The 11,047-nt window shown below is 38.9% G+C and overlaps 2 protein-coding genes across 3 annotated transcripts; both read left to right on the forward strand.

Moving 5' to 3' along the window:
• The first annotated feature begins 156 nt into the window (after nt 1–156).
• On the forward strand, nt 157–3,869 carry LOC140801583 (probable thiamine biosynthetic bifunctional enzyme, chloroplastic). Its single transcript, XM_073156757.1, has 9 exons — nt 157–543; nt 638–712; nt 1,326–1,401; nt 1,484–1,559; nt 1,717–1,851; nt 2,008–2,072; nt 2,199–2,326; nt 2,718–2,974; nt 3,123–3,869. The coding sequence occupies exons 1-9, from the start codon at nt 184–186 to the stop codon at nt 3,655–3,657; spliced, it is 1,707 nt and encodes a 568-aa protein (XP_073012858.1). The 5' UTR covers nt 157–183; the 3' UTR covers nt 3,658–3,869.
• A 463-nt stretch (nt 3,870–4,332) lies between these two features.
• Nucleotides 4,333–10,680, forward strand: LOC140801546 (protein ACTIVITY OF BC1 COMPLEX KINASE 1, chloroplastic). 2 transcript variants are annotated; one of them, XM_073156699.1, is made up of 15 exons: nt 4,333–4,437; nt 4,916–5,301; nt 5,421–5,627; nt 5,726–5,815; nt 5,946–6,092; nt 6,888–7,052; nt 7,371–7,511; nt 7,606–7,785; nt 8,043–8,238; nt 9,039–9,166; nt 9,331–9,402; nt 9,769–9,881; nt 9,958–10,105; nt 10,194–10,263; nt 10,363–10,680. In XM_073156699.1, the coding sequence occupies exons 2-15, from the start codon at nt 4,966–4,968 to the stop codon at nt 10,434–10,436; spliced, it is 2,067 nt and encodes a 688-aa protein (XP_073012800.1). In that variant the 5' UTR covers nt 4,333–4,437; nt 4,916–4,965; the 3' UTR covers nt 10,437–10,680. The 2 variants fall into 2 exon arrangements, with proteins under 2 accessions (XP_073012800.1, XP_073012801.1); XM_073156700.1 differs by having other exon boundaries at nt 4,384–4,521.
• The last annotated feature ends 367 nt before the right edge of the window (nt 10,681–11,047 follow it).

Genomic DNA, 11,047 nt, shown 5'->3' on the forward strand with positions numbered 1-11,047 from the left:
AGGAATAATATTACTCTTATATGTCAAAAAAGAAGAGAAAAGAATGAAAAGAGAAAGAAAAAAGAAAAAAAAATTAATATACTTGAGCATATATTTATCACTAATTTATAATTAGGTGTCGTTATAATATATTAATACTACGCTACATTACTTCGTAGGCTTTTTCCCTTTAATTATTATCCGATGGCGATGGCCTCCGTCTTCCATCCGCTTCCCATCCGTCTCCCGAGAGATTTATTCTCTCTCCATCTCCGCCCCTCTCCCAAATCTCTCTCCTCACAAAAGAAACCCTTCCTCTTTACTGCTACTACTACTACTACTACTACTACTACTACTATCACTGCAGTGATGTCTGAATCCACCGACGACTCCGCTCCCGACGGCCACGTGGCGACCAAGCTCCCGCACGTGCTCACCGTCGCCGGCTCGGATTCCGGGGCCGGCGCAGGAATCCAGGCCGACATCAAGGCTTGCGCCGCCCTCGGCGTCTACTGCTCCTCCGTCGTCACCGCCGTCACCGCTCAGAACACCGTCGGCGTCCAGGTGGCGATTCCGGCATACTCTTTGCTAGTTTTTTATTCGAGTTTTTACGAGAAAAAATATTTCCTTTTTTTCTCTGACGAGATTGGATGGTCAGGGAGTTCATATTGTGCCGGAGGAGTTTATCGAGGAGCAGTTGAGGTCGGTGCTTTCGGATATGGAAGTGTATGTGGTAAGTAGACTGTAGGGTTTCTATTGAGAGGAGTTTTTTATGCTCTAAATTCCCAAAGTTGAGATTTTCATTTATTTAGGTTGTTTGCTGTTTCTTTATTGCTTCAGTCTTGCACTAATGATATCATATTCAGTTAGAATTTTTCTTATTGCTTTGAGTAAAAAGTTGCTGGTCTTGATAGAATTATTTTTGTCATTATTTCATAATGATCGGATCGAAGAAACATTTGTTTGTTGATTTTAGAACTGGTTTATTGCACCATTCTTTGCGTTCAATATCCTATTTATTAATTTAATTCTTGCTTTCACAAAAATGGTAGAGTCGTGATGTCAAATTCTCTATGCCCTAAGATCACTTTCATGGGTTGTTATCGCTCTTTAGGAAAATGGCGCTTGGAATTCTAGTTACATTATGCACTCTCTAAATTAGTAACGAGGGAAGAGTGGCTCTCAGCATCAAAATTCTGTTATGGTTGCATATTTTGATACTGTTGTTACAATATTCAACTTATCCCCTGGTCGATGCATCTTTAACCGCCTCCTTATTTATTTGAGAATTGAGACTCATACGCTTTATGTGGCCTTTAAGAAAAATTTCTTTTTGAATTGCGTAGGTAAAGACAGGGATGCTTCCTTCTGTTGGAGTAATTAAGGTTTTATGTGATAGTCTCAAAAAGTTCCCTGTTAAAGGTATGCACTAACAGTGCATTGTGCCTGAATATAGTTTGTTGTTTCAATATGTCACATGATATATTTGTCATTCTGAAGGCAGCTTTAGTGGTGGATCCTGTCATGATATCTACTAGTGGGGATATGCTTTCTGCACCATCTACCGTTGCTGGATATAGGTACACTGTTAACACTTTTTATTGCTGTTGTACATAAACTAGCAGTTGTATTATCTTTCCTTGGATAAGATTAACAATCTTTACCTTAGTATTTTGTGACAATAAATACACTTACATGGGAGATCTCAGCCAACTCAACTTAGTGGACTTTGAACAGGGATGAGCTTTTTAAAATGGCTGATATAGTTACCCCAAATCTGAAAGAAGCATCAGCACTACTTGGGGGCATGCCACTAAGAACAGTATCTGACATGTATTCTGCAGCAAAATCAATACATAATTTAGGTCCTAGGTATGTTTCTGTAGATTCCTTTGGAAGTAATTTCATTTCTAAGTTGAGTATACAGTTTTTAGCCTCCGTTACTCATCAAGTTGGCTTTTAATTTTTTTTTAACTTAAGATTGCCACATTATTGAAAAGCACAATGATGAGACTGTATTATATGCAGAAATGTTCTTGTAAAGGGTGGGGATCTCGCAGATTCATCAGATGCCATTGATATATTCTTTGATGGTATGACTTCCATCCATGGTTGGCAGCTTTCATTACTACATAACTGAAGTTTGTTTCCTCTCCTTTTAGAAGCTTGTAATTCGGAGATGTTTAGACTCAGATGTATTTTCTGATTGTTTTCTCTAGGGGAGAATTGCCATGAGCTACGTGGATCACGTGTGAAGACACGTAATACTCATGGAACTGGTTGCACTCTGGCTTCATGTATTGCAGCGGAATTGGCAAAAGGTTCACCGATGCTGCAAGCTGTTCAGGTGATTCCTCATCCAGCACTTAGTTTTTACACTCTGATTAATACCTGGAGAAAATTAGATGACTAAATAAAGAAAAAGGGTCTTTTCATGTTTTCCCTGGGCAAATAGTTCCAAGCTTGTCTTGAAGGTCTAAAGACATTATGGAAATCTCTAGGTCCTAGAATGAAATAAGCTTTACTGATTAACCAGCAAGAGGGGATATAAGAATTTTTGCTCTTATTTTTCTCCATTCCATACAGAAGTATGTGAAGTCACTTTTGTCACTGAATTGATATGGTCCTAGAGATGATCTCCCTAATTAAGTTGGTGAATGAATTTTCTTAGTAATTTGTTTTGCTGAAGCATCATTTACGTAGGATTTCACATTATATTTTGTTAATTGATTCTACAGACAGCCAAGGCCTTTGTGGAAGGTGCACTTCATTACAGCAAAGATATGGTCACCGGTAAAGGAGCTCAAGGTCCTTTTGATCACCTATACAGGCTTAAGAGTCCTCACTATAATGTGGCACAGACACCAACATTCAATGCAGATGATCTTCTTTTGTATGCGGTTACTGATTCGGGGATGAACAAGAAGTGGGGCCGTTCCATAATGGATGCTGTCAAAGCTGCCATTGAAGGAGGTGCCACAATTATTCAGCTGAGGTGACCGTTGCTTGACCGCCCTTTCTATAGCAAAGAGAAAATATGGAAAATAAATAAAGAAATTATCTGCTCTTGCTATCACTTAGGTTTTTTCCCTGATATTGGTTAATGTTGAGTTTTCCGGTCTTTTATTCTGTGTTGTATTCAGAGAAAAGGAAGCTGAAACATGTGACTTTTTGGAAGCAGCAATGGCATGCATAGAGATCTGCCGGTCCAACGGAGTATCACTGCTGATCAATGACAGGGTCGATATTGCCCTCGCTTGCAATGCTGATGGTGTGCATGTTGGCCAGTCTGACATGCCAGCACATACTGTTCGCAAGCTCTTGGGGCCAGGGAAGATCATCGGTGTCTCATGTAAGACAGTAGCCCAAGCTGAGCAGGCATGGGCAGACGGTGCTGATTACATCGGCTGTGGGGGTGTTTTTCCAACTAACACAAAAGCAAACAATCTTACTGTCGGATTGGAAGGATTGAAGGCTGTCTGTTTGGCTTCCAAATTGCCTGTTGTCGCAATTGGCGGCATTGGTGCTGGAAATGTTCATTCAGTGATGGAAATTGGTGTCCCTAATCTGAAAGGTGTTGCAGTGGTCTCTGCTTTGTTTGATCGCGAGTGTATTGTGACAGAAACGCGTAAACTAAGATCCGTCTTACTTGAAGCTGGCTCTAAAGCTAAGTTATAAGTCTAAAGTTACTAGGTTTTTGAGATTTATTGTCTGATTTTATATTTCTTTCTAAAGAGGAGAAATTCTTATTTATGCATCTCACTTGTAATAACTATTTGTGATCATGTGATCATTTAGAGGGAATAATTGGAATATATTTGTAATAATGTGGCCAGGGTGACATATGGCTGCCAGATTTTAAATTCACATTTGGTGCTTCTCCACTTTAATCTTTCCGTATTGGAATATTTGCAACTCTCGCATGGCTATTGGATCATGCTAGTTTGCTTAGGACTAGATTGTCATGACCGGGTTGCGGATCTACAGGATCCAGCCCGTGGAACCAAAGATCCGATAGCTCCACGGATTTTATTACGAATTCGTTTCCCGGATCCAATAAACTTCCTTTAGTGGAAACCTGACCAAATAAAGAAGGCTCGTATCGGATCTGAACTAAGCTTAACGGTGTCCAATACCAATACCATCAAAAACGAAAGTCGCACTTTCGGATGCGGGTTTAGTTTTTCTTTCGACCCGACCCTAAAGTTGTGTAAGTTTTTGTTCCTATTCTGGGTAAGTTTTTGGGTAGTTATCCGGGAGCCACGTCTCTCCTCGTTCCGAATACGGCGACCCCAAGATTGGATGGCCTGTAGAAATTCCCCCATTTCGACGCTCTCTACGTGTCGTATTTATCGCTTCAAGTACGTGGCTCAAAGAGAAAGCGAGGGAAGTCTCTACTGTTCCAAGTAGACGCCTCGCTTCTTCTCTTCCGCCGAGCTCTCGCCCTCCAAATTTGGGGTTAATTTCTCTTGCTTTTAGCTCCATACTTTTCTAGCTTGTTAGCTTGCAATCCGCATTTCTTTGAGTTGAGAACCGTGAGTGGTTAGTATACTTTTTTTTGGATTTTTTTTTCCTGATCATGTGTGTTTTAGTGATTCCAATTGCAAGAAAGAATCCAATTGAGGTTTTTGGATGCCCTAGTAACCCTAACAGTTTGATTGTTAATCGCTCTTTGTATTTTTCCTTCTTTTTGTTGATGCAAAAAATCCTTCCTTTTTGCTCAAATATGATTGCTTTTTTGTTCAATTTTACCTGCCGTCTTATGGATTTTTTTGGTTGCAACTTTATATGCTCGAGTCTTTCCCCTTCTTGAGTTTGACTTGTTTGTTCTTAATGGTATCCAATTCGAGCACCAAATTTTTAATGGTTCGCAATTGTCCTGAACAACGTCAGGAATTAACCTTGTCAAAATTCCATTTCTTGAATTCTTGTTTAGGTATAAATCACACTGAGTCCGACATAAGAGGTTGAGATTGAGCAAATAAAATGGCATGCTACACAACCTGCCTGCCAAGTTCATCAGATGCGTCGTGCCTTGTATTGCCTGCCTGCGGTTGTCATGTCTCCAAGTGGGGGAATCCTGTGGAACAGCATGCTTTTTCGAGTTCAACTTCCTACATATCAAGAAGCAAAAGAGTGACAGCATTTCGTGTTACATGTGCTGCTACCACTAGTTCCTCATCCTCCTCTAAAAAGATGGTCCCCTTATCGCGCAGAAATGGCTTGCCGAGCATTGAGGCAGAGAAGTCAAGTAGCGCAATGGAGCAGCTTGATATCGAACGTGGTGTCTGTATTCCTTTTCGGAAATACACTCCAGAGGCGGTATGCCAATAGCAAGAGTCCCTATTGATCTCCTGTAATTCAATTTATTCGCATCAATGTTGCTGGGTGCTTTTGGCAAAAAATCTCTTCTGATCATTGCTGGCTTTTGTTGCTTTTAGGTCAGGAGGAAAGTGTTGGAATCTAGAGGGTCTGTATTGTCCCTTGTAGGCCGAGGAGTGGAAATAGTTTGGAACTTGGGCTACTACTGGTCTAACCTTACTTATGACTGCTTGGTTGGACGAGATGAGGAAGTAGTCCCTTACCGTGCTCGGCAGCTTCGAAATCTTCTTTGTGATTTAGGACCGTCTTTTATCAAAGCAGGACAGGTTATTACTTTCCCCTTTTATAGAATTGGTTATATCCTGTCCATGACACAAGCTTCATATCTCTAGGCAAATTGCTGATGGGTTGCCCTTTTTAATAGGTTCTAGCAAACAGACCTGATATTATCCGAGAGGATTATATGAATGAGCTGTGCATTCTTCAAGATGATGTCCCTCCTTTTCCTAATCAGGTAAGGTTTTTTTTTTTGAATGCCTTTATGATTTTTCGTAATGCTGTCACAAAATGGAGCACAGTACATATCTTATTGAAACCAAACTTGCTTTTCTTTTTTTTTTTTTTTTGGGACTTGAGGACTCTAGATAGCCTTTGCCATTATTGAAGAAGAATTGGGGCAACCTCTTGAGAAGGTATTCAGCAGAATTTCATCACAGACGATAGCAGCTGCAAGTTTGGGCCAAGTTTACCGTGCCACTCTCCGGGATACAGGGGAGGATGTTGCCATAAAGGTTGTTCACATATCATTCATTTATCTGTGATTTTCTGTTATTATTTTCTCAGTGGTGCATCTTTAGTATCTACTTGTGTGATATTGGACCTTGATCCACCAAGGTGGAAACAATTTAGTATGAACAGCAGTGCCATACAACATTAGTTGATACCTTATGCCTATTAATTTTCACGATACTTATTCTGACCTAGAACTCATCAGACTTCTTGCTTTTTACTGTTAATTCTTGTTAGCGTGCCTACTTTGTGTAAGTATTGAACCTTGATCCACCAAGGTGAGAAACTATTTGATTTGAACAGAACTTCCATGAAAATATATGACAATATTATAACATATTATTATTGAGAGATAAGAATAAGGAAGTTCTCTTGCGGGTTTAAAAGTTAAGAAAATTTCCTACAGCGAGGAGACAATGGGATTGGGGCAGAATAGAAGAGAAAGCACAAGTAGCTTTCAACTGGTGACGTGTCATCAATTTTCTTGCATTGTCACAACTTGTTTCATATTCTTGTGTTGATTATAATTCTTGGTTTCTGAAACAATAGAAGATCCAAACCTAGAGTAGGTTTGGAGAGAAGAGAAAGGAGAAGAGGAGAAGAGAAGAAAAGAGGACTTTGGTGAATGTATTTCTCATGGAATGATAAAGGGGGCATTAGCCCTATTTATACAAAGTCACCATATATCTAAATAGATAAATAAAATAAAATCAAATAACTCTAATAGTTTCTATTTATTGACTTGGGTTACTTCTATATTGTTCAATCTAATGCTTATTGACTAATGTCACTTGCAGGTACAAAGACCAGGGATAGAACCGATAATATATCGTGATCTTTTCCTGTTCCGTACTCTAGCTTCTTTCTTGAATGGAATTAGTCTGCAAAAACTAGGCTGCAACGCAGAGCTTATTGTTGATGAATTTGGTGAAAAACTTTTGGAAGAACTTGACTACACTCTTGTAAGTCTGCAGAGTCCCCACTCTTATCTACTTATTTCTTCTCGCTAACCCAAAGGATTTACCATAAATGGAACCTAATTGTTCCATACGACTTGAAAAAGGCAAAGCTCTGCGTGCATTTGATTCCTATTTTCTATAATAGCTGCATCAACTTTTGCTATTCCTCGATCAGCAATACTTGTATCTTCATTTCTGGAATTTATTATTTTGCACTCATATAGCTATGGAGTTATTCAAATTTTCTACACTCAGACTCATCAAGTAGATTTACTGTTTCCCCGGTGTAAATGGCTATACTGCCTTGTTTTCTTAAATCAGGAAGCCCGAAATATTGAGGACTTCTTGGAGAACTTTAAAGATGACCCCACTGTGAAGATTCCACGAGTCTATAAGCAGTTTTGTGGTTCACGCGTATTGGTAATGGAGTGGATAGATGGAATCCGGTGCACTGACCCACAGGTTAGAATACGTGAATTTATGTTACGTCTGTGATGCAGGCTATTGACTTTGACGTAGTTGATGAAACTTGTTCCTTTACTTCTATGTGATGCAGGCTATTAGAGAAGCAGGAATTGATGTAGATGGTTTTCTGACAATAGGGGTCAGTGCTGCTTTGCGGCAATTGCTAGAATTTGGATTGTTTCATGGTGATCCACATCCTGGAAATATATTTGCTATGCGTGATGGTCGTATTGCTTATGTCGACTTTGGGAATGTAGCTGTGCTTAGTCAGGTAACCAAGTTGGAGAATATTTTTGAAGGATCTATTGATATTATGTATTGTTAAATTAAGGTATTATCCAGAGATCCTGGTTTCTCTTGCAACTGACTATTAATTGTGATTCTGTGAATGCCATCGAAGCAATGGATCTCTTGCAATTTTCTTCTTTAATTTCATCACTTCACTACTAAATCTGAATTGTGGCTTAACTGTTAGGGTCACTTGGCTGTTGCTGAAGATCTAGCTATTTGTTTGTCTTCTGGTTTCAGCTAAACAAACAGATTCTGATTGATGCTGTTGTTCATGCCGTAAATGAGGACTATGCAGAGATGGCAAATGACTTCACCAGGCTTGGCTTCCTTGCTAGCGGAACAGATGTCTCCCCAATCGTTCCAGCATTAGAAGCGATCTGGCAAAATTCAGTTGGAAAAGGACTGGCTGACTTTAATTTTCGGATTGTCACTGGTAAAGTCTTATGCTTTGACTTCTTTTTTTCAACTCAGATCTTGTTTATTTCTCAAATGTCATGTTTGTTCTTGCTTCTTTCACTAATTAATAAGTTTGCAACTGTCTTTGCTTTAGATAATTTTATCTGAATATTGTTCTTTTTTCCTTCGACAAAGCATTTCCGTTTCATTTGGTCTTTTGTTCCTTAGAGATGTGAAAATGGTAAATTGATGGGTCATTGGCTTTTCTGTTTTAGTATTCTTTTTCAGAGGATAAGTACCACTGTACTTGAGGGTGTAAATGCTAAGGTTTGCTCCATTTGCCATTTGGGCATAGATTCTAGTCACAGGAACAAGCTCTCTGATAATGGGCCTAAGAGTGCATCTTGTTCTCTCAAGATCCTGCATTGACTGCAATAGCTTGCATTGCCACATCCTCTATACGATCATACTTGCTTTCAAAAGGACCAAGTGAAGACAAGTTATAGTAGCATCTCTCCATATGAAGTGTTGCTTATTCCCTCTTCATGTAGACTCTTTCAATGTAATGGCAAGTCTGAGAATCAAAGTACTCGTGGACCAAATCACATTATATAACTCACTGAATAATGTACTACTGTTTGATGTCTTCATGCCCTATGCAAGTTATACAAATTATCAAATTCACTTAATGACCTACACTACGAGTTCGGTTGCTCACATATATAAATGCTTCCTCACCATTATTTTTCTGATTTACTGAAAAATGTACTGGGGCTTGCATACCGTATCTTCAACCATATCTTCAAATATTAATTTAAAGTTACAAACATATTGCAGGGAAGTTCAATCAACTTGTCTACCAATACCCTATCCGCATCCCAGAAAGGTTTTCACTTGTTATTCGTTCTTTGCTGACCCAGGAAGGAATTTGCTTCACACTAGAGCCCGATTTCAAATTTCTTGAGGTATTACTTGCCTTTCTTCTTTTGTTCTCCAACAGTTTAGGAAATCTATCATTGGTTCATAAATTTGGCATCTTTCTGCCATTCAAAAATTATTACCTGTGACCATTTATGTTCCTTCGGGTGTCTGAGATGCAACCTATGGTAAATAACTTTTTCTTTCACAGGTTGCATATCCTTATGTGGCAAAACGTCTTCTTACAGACCCAAATCCTGCTCTACGTGAACGCCTCATACAGGTTTGCTGGCATGATGATCCTTATGTAATCTTTTCAGCTTAAATTCTATCCACCATCAGACCTTAATTGTTTCGGTCCTTCTATATGTAATCTAGCAGCCTTTCACAATTTTCTGGGGCTTTACTTTTTTGTATTTTCAAAGGATTCTTCGTTATATTGTCTCTATAATGTCTAAAATAATGCGGGAGGATAGCTAAAGCTGACAAAACTTTGCTTCTGAGTAGATGAGGAACCCCTAAGACAATCTGAGATCAATTTTCAGTAATCTGTAAAGCTGATGAATTTTCTGCTGTCATAATATGTGATATCTACTGATCTTTGGACATAGCAGATAACAATTGTTTTGCCTTATTTTGTGTGTTGCAGGTTCTATTTAAGGATGGTGTATTCCAGTGGAAACGACTTGAAAACCTCATAGTCCTTGCTAAGGAAAATGTGACTAAGATGAACCAGAATCCTGCATTGCAAGTAAAAAAGATGTACGTAATTTAAACTTCTTGGTATATTTCCTTTTGTTCGAGGCATATTGCAAACTTGCGTCGGCTTTTTGTCCAGGCAAAATTCAAGAAATTGGCGAGTTGAGAAGAAATTAGACCTCACAGAAACTATAAAAGATGGAGCACGCACGTTCCTGATCGATGCCGGGATTCGGAGACAACTTATCATGGCCCTAACTGAAGACTCAAAATTGCACATTGAAGAGGTTCGCAATGTCCTTAGCTAGGAACTTACTGAAATTCGTTTGTCTAACTTTGCTAAATTTCGAAAACCATTCTGTTCTTCTTGTGTAGCTTCTGGATGTGTATAGATTGGTTGAAGACCAAATAGATATGCCATCAGTTGCTTTGGAGGTGCTCCAAGGTGACACATATTGCTGATTCTGTTTTCTATTCATCCTTTAGCTAACTTTTCTCTTTCCCAGATTGCTTGGTTTAACCTCCTCTGATTTCTTTCTTGCAGACTTACCTACTGCTGCAAGGGATTTCATGCTTTCATGGAGTGAATCGGTACTTTCAGATCGGCGATATACCTGATGATCACACAGTGGCAGTTTCAGGATGAAGCTTGGGGGGGGGGTCTGAACATATATACAAATTCTTTTAAGCTTGTTGTCTTCCTCATTAGTCCTTACCATGTATAATAAATACGACGCTATTCTTGCTCAACAGCGTATATTCTCCTAAACAGCCGTCATGTCATATATATTCTTTGTTTCCTCGGCAATATCTCTATGTAAAAATGAGCTATAATACAGAAGAATCAAAGTTTTTTATTATATATATATATATATATATATATATATATATATGAGTTGAACAAATGTTAACCAGATGATTTTTCTACCATCCACGCCACAAAGTAGGTGGGTTGGAGATGCTTCAAGCCAAAGAGTTCAGCTTTTCGAATTTCTGTGAATATTTAACTGAATTCCGAGAATCTACAACTTTTGTGGCTAATACCATCCGACAGTATGAAAATGGATCAAATATTATACGAAAATGTTCTCAATCTGGGATCTCTGCGACCATACAAAAGGTTGTATGGAGAAGAGAATTTATTATCATAGTTCCAATTGCAACATCCACCACATAATTTTTCTTTTTTCTAATTGGACTCTTGGATTCTGGACCACATTTTTAAGGCC

The sequence above is a fragment of the Typha latifolia genome, chromosome 15 (genome assembly GCF_019914945.1).
Source record: "Typha latifolia isolate L0001 chromosome 15, TyphaL0001v2, whole genome shotgun sequence".
NCBI classification, from domain to species: Eukaryota; Viridiplantae; Streptophyta; class Magnoliopsida; order Poales; family Typhaceae; genus Typha; species Typha latifolia.

Bases quoted from the DNA above. Each gene is read 5' to 3' on its own strand.
- LOC140801583 (XM_073156757.1), top strand. From the start codon at position 184: ATGGCGATGGCCTCCGTCTTCCATCCGCTTCCCATCCGTCTCCCGAGA. The intron at 544-637 runs GTGGCGATTCCG...TTGGATGGTCAG, and splicing joins AGAACACCGTCGGCGTCCAG to GGAGTTCATATTGTGCCGGA. The intron at 1,560-1,716 runs GTACACTGTTAA...GACTTTGAACAG, and splicing joins TCTACCGTTGCTGGATATAG to GGATGAGCTTTTTAAAATGG.
- LOC140801546 (XM_073156699.1), top strand. From the start codon at position 4,966: ATGGCATGCTACACAACCTGCCTGCCAAGTTCATCAGATGCGTCGTGC. The intron at 7,512-7,605 runs GTTAGAATACGT...TATGTGATGCAG, and splicing joins TCCGGTGCACTGACCCACAG to GCTATTAGAGAAGCAGGAAT. The intron at 9,882-9,957 runs GTACGTAATTTA...CTTTTTGTCCAG, and splicing joins GCATTGCAAGTAAAAAAGAT to GCAAAATTCAAGAAATTGGC.